This window comes from Oncorhynchus gorbuscha, linkage group LG16 (genome assembly GCF_021184085.1).
Source record: "Oncorhynchus gorbuscha isolate QuinsamMale2020 ecotype Even-year linkage group LG16, OgorEven_v1.0, whole genome shotgun sequence".
Lineage (NCBI taxonomy): Eukaryota > Metazoa > Chordata > Actinopteri > Salmoniformes > Salmonidae > Oncorhynchus > Oncorhynchus gorbuscha.
The window spans coordinates 67,797,876-67,809,340 of record NC_060188.1 but is presented as its reverse complement, the minus strand read 5'-3'; the positions used below and the strand labels follow the sequence as shown (position 1 = coordinate 67,809,340).

At 45.9% G+C, this 11,465-nt stretch overlaps 1 protein-coding gene across 1 annotated transcript; it reads left to right on the top strand.

Annotated features, from left to right (window-relative positions):
* Positions 1 to 8,044: 8,044 nt before the first annotated feature.
* Positions 8,045 to 11,081, top strand: LOC123999799 (uracil phosphoribosyltransferase homolog). The gene is made up of 6 exons (XM_046305821.1): positions 8,045 to 8,125; positions 9,431 to 9,445; positions 9,622 to 9,691; positions 9,825 to 9,887; positions 10,107 to 10,272; positions 11,012 to 11,081. The coding sequence occupies exons 1-6, from the start codon at positions 8,045 to 8,047 to the stop codon at positions 11,079 to 11,081; spliced, it is 465 nt and encodes a 154-aa protein (XP_046161777.1).
* Positions 11,082 to 11,465: the final 384 nt, after the last annotated feature.

Genomic DNA, 11,465 nt, shown 5'->3' with positions numbered 1-11,465 from the left:
GAGAGAGAGATTGAACATGTACAAAAAAAACAGGGGTTCGGGACCAAATTATTTTCTGATAGTTTTGTTCTGAACAGAACCACTATTTTTTTGTTCCGTTCCACTGTTCCGACCAGCAAAAAAAGTTCAGAACCGGTTCAAACCCAAAACAGTACTGGTTTATATTGTTCCTTTCTGTTCCTCTTTTTTAACCTGTGAAATCAGTTTTTATTTTATTTAGCTCATTAAGTTACTTCACCCGTCAGTGTGGATAGAACAGGAAAGCTAGTTGTTTACATGTGTGGTGGACAGATAAGGTGCAAGATGTGACAAACATTTTATGGGTAGAGAGAAAGCGAGAGAGGGTTGAGGAGCAGGCTTGAAGCACTAAGCATCTTGTTATGACATGCATTATCTGAATTAGGTCCACATAATTATACCAATGTGATAACTAGGCCTATAGTATCCTTAACTAGCATTAAAAAATTTCATCCATTCATCTCTAGCTAATGAAAAGAATCGAGCCCTATTTTCTTGCGCTTCTAAAGTCAGTAAAGTAGCCTATGCTTCAGAGGAGGGAGTGGCACGTAGCCTAAACACGCGCACACACACTGGCAAAGATTTTCAGCTTGCAGGCAGATGCTGGAATACCTTTTTGAATGACAGAGTGAGGGGTTTGCATAGTTGCTTTGTTGTGTTTTTTTTGTGGGACTAGAAAAAAATGCCTGGAATGTAAAATAATGTTATTAACCGGTTTACTTTCTTTTAAAATAACGGTTCTGTTCTAGAACAGTATAGATAATTTTCATTCCAGGTTCCGTTTCTGTACCTTGGATAAAATTATTTTACTGTTCCCTGAACCAGTTCCAACCCCTGCCAAAAACACAACAGGCAACTGGTTAAGCATGTTCTAAGATCGCGGCTAGTGATGTTGTCTGGCCTTGCAAGGGCTAACACGTATGTCCTACATGGAGACTGTAACCACGAAGACCTCGTTGTCCTCAGGGGCTCTCTTCGGCTAATAGTCATCGATGTGCTCGAAGCATTAGAAAAAGCTGCTTACAGTGGGGCAAAAAAGTATTTAGTCAGCCACCAATTGTGCAAGTTCTCCCACTTAAAAAGATGAGAGAGGCCTGTAATTTTCATCATAAGTACACTTCAACGATGACAGACAAAATTAGGAAAAAAAATCCAGAAAATCACAATAAGTATTTGGTCAATAACAAAAGTTTAAGCAGTCCTAATACGTAATTCTCAACAGGCCAGAAAGCTTGAGGGTCCATGATGTGAACCACTTGATCCACAGTAGGTTCCCTTCCATCCTTCCTCCACTTGTCTTTCCTGTAGACTTGGCAAGAAATAGCAAACGAACTGGGACCAAATGTGATCGGCAAGGACTTGGCTATGCCTCCAGCTGTGTTTCCCTAGGATGTTACTGGAGTCATACAAAACCTAAGGAAGAGATACATCGTAGCGTCCCATGAGTAGGAGGCTCAGTGTGACGGGATCTGGGTCCGTGACATTGGAGGAGATGTTCCCAAGGGGTTTTGCATTCAAGATTCCCTCTACTTCTGTAAGCACAGTGCAGAGCACGGTTTCAGTGACGATCTGTTCCTTGCGTATGACCTTGGGAGCAGTCTTCAATGATTTCACCTCTCTTTCCCACGTTCCACCAAAGTGAGGAGCGCTTGGTGGGTTGAACTGGAATGTTATCCTCTGTTCGGCCAATTGTTCCTTCAGGTGGGGGGCCATCGCTTTGAAGCCTCTCGCAGTTCTCGGTCTCCTCCAACGAAGTTCTTATCACTGTGCAAAAGAAGCTCGAATGACTTGCCTCGAAGTGTAATGAAGTGTCTTAGAGACATCAGGAAGGCATCGGCATCCAGGATCTCCAAAACATGTGAAGACATTTTTGCCAATGAATAGAAAATGAAATACAGAAATATCTAATTTATATAAGTATTCACACCCCAATGTCAATACTTTGTAGAAGCACCTTTGGTAGTGATTACAGCTGAGTCTTTCTGGGTAAGTCTAACATGCTGACCACACCGTTCATGTCGCGTGCGCAAGCATTGCTAAATAAATGTATACATACATGTTATTTAATCATTGCACCCACACTGCTTGCGAGCGTCTGTGTAGCCAGGCGCTAAAATACAACATGGTTCTATTTGTCATGCAAGTCCCATCTCCTCATTGGTTTTTAGGAGCATATACCCACGTGGGTGATTGAAAGTGTCATGTTTTGTCTTATATTGTCTTGTCATTTTGCTTTCCCTTCTGTTCGTTTTCCCCCTGCTGGTCTTATTAGGTTCGTTCCCTTTTTTCTCTCTCCCTCCCTCTCTCTCTTCTCTCTATCGTTCCGTTCCTGCTTCCAGCTGTTCCTATTCCCCTACTCAATCATCTAATCTTTTCACACCTGTTCCGTATCTTGCCCTCTGATTAGAGTCCCTATTTCTCCCCTTGTCTTCCGTTTCTGTCCTGTCGGATCCTTGTATATTGTTCGCCGTGCTGTGTCTTTGTCTCGCCCTGTCGTGTCTTGTTTCCCTCAGATGCTGCGTGTGAGCAGGTGTCTGAGTCTGCTACGGTCGGTGCCTTCCCGAGGCAACCTACAGTGAATGGTCGAGTCTCCAGTCTGTCCTCGTCACTACGAGTGGAATTAAGTTTTTTATGTTTTGTTTTGCTGCTCTGATTGTCCAGGAGTATTGCCTATTTCCTTTACTGGAATAAAGACTCTGTTTTCGCCAAGTCGCTTTTGGGTCCTCATTCACCTGCATAACAGAAGGATCCGACCAAGAATGGACCCAGCGACTACAGATTCTCGTAACACTGCCGTCGAGATCCAAGGAGCCATGCTCGGCAGACACGAGCAGGAATTGTCTGCTGCTCGTCATGCCGTTGAGAACCTGGCCGCTCAGGTTTCCGACCTCTCTGGACAGTTCCAGAGTCTTCGTCTCGTGCCACCTGCTACTTCCTGGTCTGCCGAGCCTCCGGAACCTAGGGTTAATAACCCACCTTGTTACTCCGGGCAGCCCACGGAGTGCCGCTCCTTTCTCACCCAGTGTGATATTGTGTTCTCTCTCCAACCCAACACATACTCTAGAGAGAGAGCTCGGGTTGCTTACGTCATATCACTCCTTACTGGCCGGGCTCGAGAGTGGGGCACAGCTATCTGGGAGGCAAGGGCTGATTGTTCTAACAATTACCTGAACTTTAAAGAGGAGATGATTCGGGTTTTTGATCGTTCAGTTTTTGGTAGGGAGGCTTCTAGGGCCCTGGCTTCCCTATGTCAAGGTGATCGATCCATAACGGATTACTCTATAGAGTTTCGCACTCTTGCTGCCTCTAGTGACTGGAACGAGCCGGCGCTGCTCGCTCGTTTTCTGGAGGGACTCCACGCAGAGGTTAAAGATGAGATTCTCTCTCGGGAGGTTCCTTCCAGTGTGGACTCTTTGATTGCACTCGCCATCCGCATAGAACGACGGGTAGATCTTCGTCACCAAGCTCGTGGAAGAGAGCTCGCGTTAACGGTGTTTCCCCTCTCCGCATCGCAACCATCTCCCTCCTCTGGCTCAGAGACTGAGCCCATGCAGCTGGGAGGTATTCGCATCTCGACTAAGGAGAGGGAACGGAGGATCACCAACCGCCTGTGCCTCTATTGCGGACTTGCTGGACATTTTGTCAATTCATGTCCAGTAAAAGCCAGAGCTCATCAGTAAGCGGAGGGCTACTGGTGAGCGCTACTACTCAGGTCTCTCCATCAAGATCCTGTACTACTATGTCGGTCCATCTACGCTGGACCGGTTCGGGTGCTATACATGCAGTGCCTTGATAGACTCTGGGGCTGAGGGTTGTTTTATGGACGAAGCATGGGCTCGGAAACATGACATTCCTTTCAGACAGTTAGGGAAGCCTACGCCCATGTTCGCCTTAGATGGTAGTCATCTCCCCAGTATCAGATATGAGACACTACCTTTAACCCTCACAGTATCTGGTAACCACAGTGAGACTATTTCCTTTTTGATTTTTCGTTCACCTTTTACACCTGTTGTTTTGGGTCATCCCTGGCTAGTATGTCATAATCCTTCTATTAATTGGTCTAGTAATTCTATCCTATCCTGGAACGTTTCTTGTCATGTGAAGTGTTTAATGTCTGCTATCCCTCCCGTTTCTTCTGTCCCCACTTCTCAGGAGGAACCTGGCGATTTGACAGGAGTGCCGGAGGAATATCATGATCTGCGCACGGTCTTCAGTCGGTCCAGAGCCAACTCCCTTCCTCCTCACCGGTCGTATGATTGTAGTATTGATCTCCTTCCGGGGACCACTCCTCCTCGGGGTAGACTATACTCTCTGTCGGCTCCCGAACGTAAGGCTCTCGAGGATTATTTGTCTGTGTCTCTTGACGCCGGCACCGTAGTGCCTTCTTCCTCCCCTGCCGGGGCGGGTTTTTTTTGTTAAGAAGAAGGACGGTACTCTGCGCCCCTGCGTGGATTATCGAGGGCTGAATGACATAACGGTTAAGAATCGTTATCCGCTTCCCCTTATGTCATCAGCCTTCGAGATTCTGCAGGGAGCCAGGTTCTTTACTAAGTTGGACCTTCGTAACGCTTACCATCTCGTGCGCATCAGAGAGGGGGACGAGTGGAAAACGGCGTTTAACACTCCGTTAGGGCATTTTGAGTACCGGGTTCTGCCGTTTGGTCTCGCTAATGCGCCAGCTGTTTTTCAGGCATTAGTTAATGATGTTCTGAGAGACATGCTGAACATCTTTGTTTTTGTCTACCTTGACGATATCCTGATTTTTTCACCGTCACTCGAGATTCATTTTCAGCACGTTCGACGTGTACTCCAGCGCCTTTTAGAGAATTGTCTCTACGTGAAGGCTGAGAAGTGCTCTTTTCATGTCTCCTCCGTCACTTTTCTCGGTTCTGTTATTTCCGCTGAAGGCATTCAGATGGATCCCGCTAAGGTCCAAGCTGTCAGTGATTGGCCCGTTCCAAGGTCACGTGTCGAGTTGCAGCGCTTTCTAGGTTTCGCTAATTTCTATCGGCGTTTCATTCGTAATTTCGGTCAAGTTGCTGCCCCTCTCACAGCTCTTACTTCTGTCAAGACGTGTTTTAAGTGGTCCGGTTCCGCCCAGGGAGCTTTTGATCTTCTCAAGAAACGTTTTACGTCCGCTCCTATCCTGGTTACTCCTGACGTCACTAAACAATTCATTGTCGAGGTTGACGCTTCAGAGGTAGGCGTGGGAGCCATTCTATCCCAGCGCTTCCAGTCTGACGATAAGGTTCATCCTTGCGCTTATTTTTCTCATCGCCTGTCGCCATCGGAACGCAACTATGATGTGGGTAACCGCGAACTGCTCGCCATCCGCTTAGCCCTAGGCGAATGGCGACAGTGGTTGGAGGGGGCGACCGTTCCTTTTGTCGTTTGGACAGACCATAAGAACCTTGAGTACATCCGTTCTGCCAAACGACTTAATGCACGTCAAGCTCGTTGGGCGTTGTTTTTCGCTCGTTTCGAGTTTGTGATTTCTTACCGTCCGGGTAGTAAGAACACCGAGCCTGATGCCTTATCCCGTCTCTTTAGTTCTTCTGTGGCTTCTACTGATCCCGAGGGGATTCTTCCTTATGGGCGTGTTGTCGGGTTGACAGTCTGGGGAATTGAAAGACAGGTTAAGCAAGCACTCACGCACACTGCGTCGCCGCGCGCTTGTCCTAGTAACCTTCTTTTCGTTCCTGTTTCTACTCGTCTGGCTGTTCTTCAGTGGGCTCACTCTGCCAAGTTAGCTGGTCATCCCGGCGTTCGAGGTACTCTTGCTTCTATTCGCCAGCGCTTTTGGTGGCCTACTCAGGAGCGTGACACGCGCCGTTTCGTGGCTGCTTGTTCGGACTGCGCGCAGACTAAGTCAGGTAACTCTCCTCCTGCCGGTCGTCTCAGACCGCTTCCCATTCCTTCTCGACCATGGTCTCACATCGCCTTAGACTTCATTACCGGTCTGCCTTTGTCTGCGGGGAAGACTGTGATTCTTACGGTTGTCGATAGGTTCTCTAAGGCGGCACATTTCATTCCCCTCGCTAAGCTTCCTTCCGCTAAGGAGACGGCACAAATCATCATCGAGAATGTGTTCAGAATTCATGGCCTCCCGTTAGACGCCGTTTCAGACAGAGGTCCGCAATTCACGTCACAGTTTTGGAGGGAGTTCTGTCGTTTGATTGGTGCGTCCGTCAGTCTCTCTTCCGGGTTTCATCCCCAGTCTAACGGTCAAGCAGAAAGGGCCAATCAGACGATTGGTCGCATACTACGCAGCCTTTCTTTTAGAAACCCTGCGTCTTGGGCAGAACAGCTCCCCTGGGCAGAATACGCTCACAACTCGCTTCCTTCGTCTGCTACCGGGTTATCTCCGTTTCAGAGTAGTCTGGGTTACCAGCCTCCTCTGTTCTCATCCCAGCTTGCCGAGTCCAGCGTTCCCTCCGCTCAAGCGTTTGTCCAACGTTGTGAGCGCACCTGGAGGAGGGTGAGGTCTGCACTTTGCCGTTACAGGGCACAGACTGTGAGAGCCGCCAATAAACGTAGGATTAAGAGTCCTAGGTATTGTTGCGGCCAGAGAGTGTGGCTTTCCACTCGTAACCTTCCCCTTACGACAGCTTCTCGTAAGTTGACTCCGCGGTTCATTGGTCCGTTCCGTGTCTCCCAGGTCGTCAATCCTGTCGCTGTGCGACTGCTTCTTCCGCGACATCTTCGTCGCGTCCATCCTGTCTTCCATGTCTCCTGTGTCAAGCCCTTTCTTCGCACCCCCGTTCGTCTTCCCCCCCCGTCCTTGTCGAGAGCGCACCTATTTACAAGGTACGTAGGATCATGGACATGCGTTCTCGGGGACGGGGTCACCAATACTTAGTGGATTGGGAGGGTTACGGTCCTGAGGAGAGGAGTTGGGTTCCGTCTCGGGACGTGCTGGACCGTTCGCTGATTGATGATTTCCTCCGTTGCCGCCAGGATTCCTCCTCGAGTGCGCCAGGAGGCGCTCGGTGAGTGGGGGGGTACTGTCATGTTTTGTCTTATATTGTCTTGTCATTTTGCTTTCCCTTCTGTTCGTTTTCCCCCTGCTGGTCTTATTAGGTTCGTTCCCTTTTTTCTCTCTCCCTCCCTCTCTCTCTTCTCTCTATCGTTCCGTTCCTGCTTCCAGCTGTTCCTATTCCCCTACTCAATCATCTAATCTTTTCACACCTGTTCCGTATCTTGCCCTCTGATTAGAGTCCCTATTTCTCCCCTTGTCTTCCGTTTCTGTCCTGTCGGATCCTTGTATATTGTTCGCCGTGCTGTGTCTTTGTCTCACCCTGTCGTGTCTTGTTTCCCTCAGATGCTGCGTGTGAGCAGGTGTCTGAGTCTGCTACGGTCGGTGCCTTCCCGAGGCAACCTACAGTGAATGGTCGAGTCTCCAGTCTGTCCTCGTCACTACGAGTGGAATTAAGTTTTTTATGTTTTGTTTTGCTGCTCTGATTGTCCAGGAGTATTGCCTATTTCCTTTACTGGAATAAAGACTCTGTTTTCGCCAAGTCGCTTTTGGGTCCTCATTCACCTGCATAACAGAAAGATGAACTGAGGTCCACACTCCAGGCCAGTCGGTAGTGGTAATGCACCTTAAAGTTGGTTGCCAACCCCCATATGACAAACTTGTACCCCTTTTATCTGTGAATTAATTGTCGGGGGAGTAGAGGCCCTTGTGCATTTCAGGTAAAATAACAACCAAATGTTTATATCCCATGACAAATTAGCTAGCAACAGCAAGCTAGCTGGCTAAATTGCCATAAATGTTTAATGCTTTTTGACCTGCCCCCAAATTAATATAGTTGTTTCAGAGTTTGGTTTTATATTTCAACCTGTTTCCTGATCGTGTCTGGTGTGGGGGGACAAAATCAACATGCGTGTGGTATGGTCAGCATGTAAGAGCTTTCCACACCTGGATTATGCAACATTTGCCCATTATTCTTTTTAAAGTTCTTCAAGCGCCGTCAAATGAGTTGTTGATCATTGCTAAGGAGCGGAGCAACTGCGGCCCCTCATGATGAGTTTAGATTTTGTTGTTGCCCACACCCCCATCAACGTTGCCCATCCCTGTAACTCAGTCACATTCACGGTCTTCTTGGTAAGCAACTCCAGTGTAGATTAGGTCTTGTGTTTAAGGTTATTGTCCTGCTGAAAGGTGAAATGATCTCCCAGTGTCTGGTGGAAAGCAGGATTTCTGCCGGTTCTTAGCTCAATTCCGTTTATTTTTTTTATCTGAAAAACTCCCCAGTCCTTAACGAATACAAGCATACCCATTACATTAGGCAGCTACCACTATGCTTGAAAATATAGAGAGTGGTACTCAGTAATGTGTCGTATTTACCCCTAACATAAAATGTTGTATTCAGGACAAAAAGGGAATTGCTTTGCCACATTTTTTTAAATATTAGTTTAGTGTCTTGTTGCAAACAGGATGCACATTTTGGAATATTTCATTATTTTCACTCTGTCAATTTGGTTAGTATTGTGGAGTAACTACAATGTTGTTGGTCCATCCTCAGTTTTCTCCTATCACAGCCATTAAACTCTGTAACTGTTTTAAAGTCCCCATTGGCCTCACGGTGAAATCCCTGAGCATTTTCCTTCCTCTCCGGCAACTGAGTTAGGAAGGACGCCTGTATCTTTGTAGTGACTGGGTGTATTGACACATCATCCAAAGTGTAATTAAGAACTTCACCATGCTCAAAGGAATATTCAATGTCTGCTTTTTTATTTTTTAACCATCTACCAATAGGTGCCATTCTTTGCGAGGCATTGGAAAACCTCCCTGGTCTTTGTGGTTGACTCTGTCTTTGAAATTCACTGCTCGACTGATGGACCTTACAGATAATTAATTGTGTGGGGTACAGAGATGTAGTCATTGAAAAAATCATGTTAAACACTCTTATTGCACACAGATCCATGCAACTTGTTATGTGACTTGTTAAGCACATCTTTACTCCTGAACTTAAGGCTTGTCATAACAAAGGGGTTGAATACTTATTGACTGAAGACATTTCAGTTTTTTGTTTTTAATTCATTTGTAAAAATGTCAATAAACTTCCACTGACATTATGGGGTATTGTGTGTAGGCCAGTGACAGACAATCTAAATTGAATCCATTTTAAATTCAGGCTGTATGGCAACAAAATATGGAAAAAGTCAAGGGGTGTGAATACTTTCTGAAGGCACTGTATGAATGAATGACATTTTATTTTTTGTCAAATCGCCAGTTGGCAGCCCATCCCTTATGTGATAAATTGACAAACAAACTTCACAATAATTAACTGTGATAATTCAGTGATAATTCTTCTTCCAGTGTTCTCTGCCGTGTGCATCGCATAAAGAGTGATGTGCACCATGTCATTGCTCACTCTCTCACTCTGCTTTGTGTGTATTTTTCTAGCTGTCACTCAAAATGGTGAGGAGCTGAAGCTCATTGGCTAGAACTCTAATTGCTAAGGGGCTGGCCCACATTGGGGAAAATGGTGCAGCACAGCTTCCAGAAAAACAGTCTCTTTCAAACTAGAGATTTTGTGAATGACTCATTTGTATAATGCACACTGTATTGTCTTGACCCACTCGGTTTGTCCACAGATCAGACTAGTGGTTGAAGAGGGACTCAATCATCTGCCATACAGCGAGTGTACAGTGACCACTCCCACAGGTTAGACATATTGAGTGAAATTCGTTTGAAATTATAGAAATTGGGCAAATACTATGCATTACTGTAAAATGTCTCACCAAGACCAGAACTGACTATTTTAATCTCTCGCTCTCTCTCCCAGCTCTTCCTTCAGGGCATAAGTATGATGGCGTGAAGTTTGAGAAAGGCAACTGCGGTGTCAGCATTATGAGAAGCGGTAAGACACTGATTATATAGGAGATTAAAGGCAAAATACATCTGAATTGGTCTCTGACTAGAATCCCTGACTGGTAGATTTGCCTATAAGCATCTGACATACATAGTACTATCCAATCACTGTTTGACTTATCAGTTGCTCATCATTACTACGTATGAGGTTTCATTTGAATGAACTGAGTGGAATTCAACATCTATCCATTTCTGTGTGTGTGTGTAGGCGAGGCCATGGAGCAGGGACTCAGAGACTGCTGCAGGTCCATCCATATCGGTAAGATCCTCATCCAGAGTGACAAGGACACCCAGAAGATCAAAGTTTACAACGCCAAGTTCCCCCTAGATATCAACAGAAGGAAAGTCCTTCTAATGTATCCCATTCTCACTACGTATGGATCATCATGTCAAGTATGGATCACCAACAGACTCAATACTGTACTAACTCCTCCACGGGACAAAGAGTTCAGGTGAAGTGTTGCTCTACCCTGGGCCCACGGATCTGTGCTGTTGGTGTCACTTTTTGAATGAACCAGAAATTAGGACTAAATTGCTCCCGTTAGCAAGGCAATAGTGTAATAGTCATGGGCATCCCCTGTTTTTATGAAGAACACTTGACAGTGAGACTTTTCCACTTGATTTGCTCTTTGCAACACGATTTTTGTTAAATTACACCTTCCAGCTAAGATAATTGTGGGAAGGTATCTTTTATTCGGCTCTGAAAATGACCTTGGTAGGTAGCGTGCTTCATATTTTTCAGCATAATTTTCCCCAGGCAGATAATTACACATTTCTGAGGGAAACTATAAAGAGCTCACTGGACGGCAATGAAAATTATGAATAGGCCAAATGGAGCCACTGAGAGTGAAGTAATGGTCATCTTTTTGTCCACTAACTAGCATCCCTCTCTGGGAGGATTGAAAACGTGCCTTGAGACAGATCAAAATGACATTTTATTATTTTATAGAAAGTATCAGCAGATGAGTCATAGTAACATCACTCAAGGCTAGTACTAAGGACAGACTTTTCTTCAAGACTTCATTCATGTTGCCTGTTCCTCGGTCAAGTCACTGTGATGTCTGTCCTGTTTTTATGCTATCTAATATACATATGTTCTGCCTTCAGGTACAGATTGATTGAGGCTGTAAGAGTTCTGACTGAACATGGTCTCCGGGCCAAACTCCACCCCTCACCTATATAACACTGCCTCACCACAATAACACTGCCTCACCTATATAACACTGCCTCAGCTATAGTCCCTACCTTAATATGGAAGTAGACTTCATACGGTTCAACATTCTAGGGTTTCATACTACACCCTGTTTTCCATTCATTCCCGGGCTCTATTTGTAACTGCGTGAAGCGTGTGTTAGTTTGCAATTTCGTCATGCAAAACTGACACAGTGGCATTTTCCAGCCTTAACGCCCGGTCCGGCAATTTATATTATCAGCTTGCTTGCGCTAAGGTGGGAGGGGTAGCCATATTTGAGGCTTGTTTTTAAGGACACACCTCAAATATGGCCACCGGTCGAGGGGAACTCTATGAAAATAGGGATGGATAGCCTACTTGAACAAGCCAAATGCA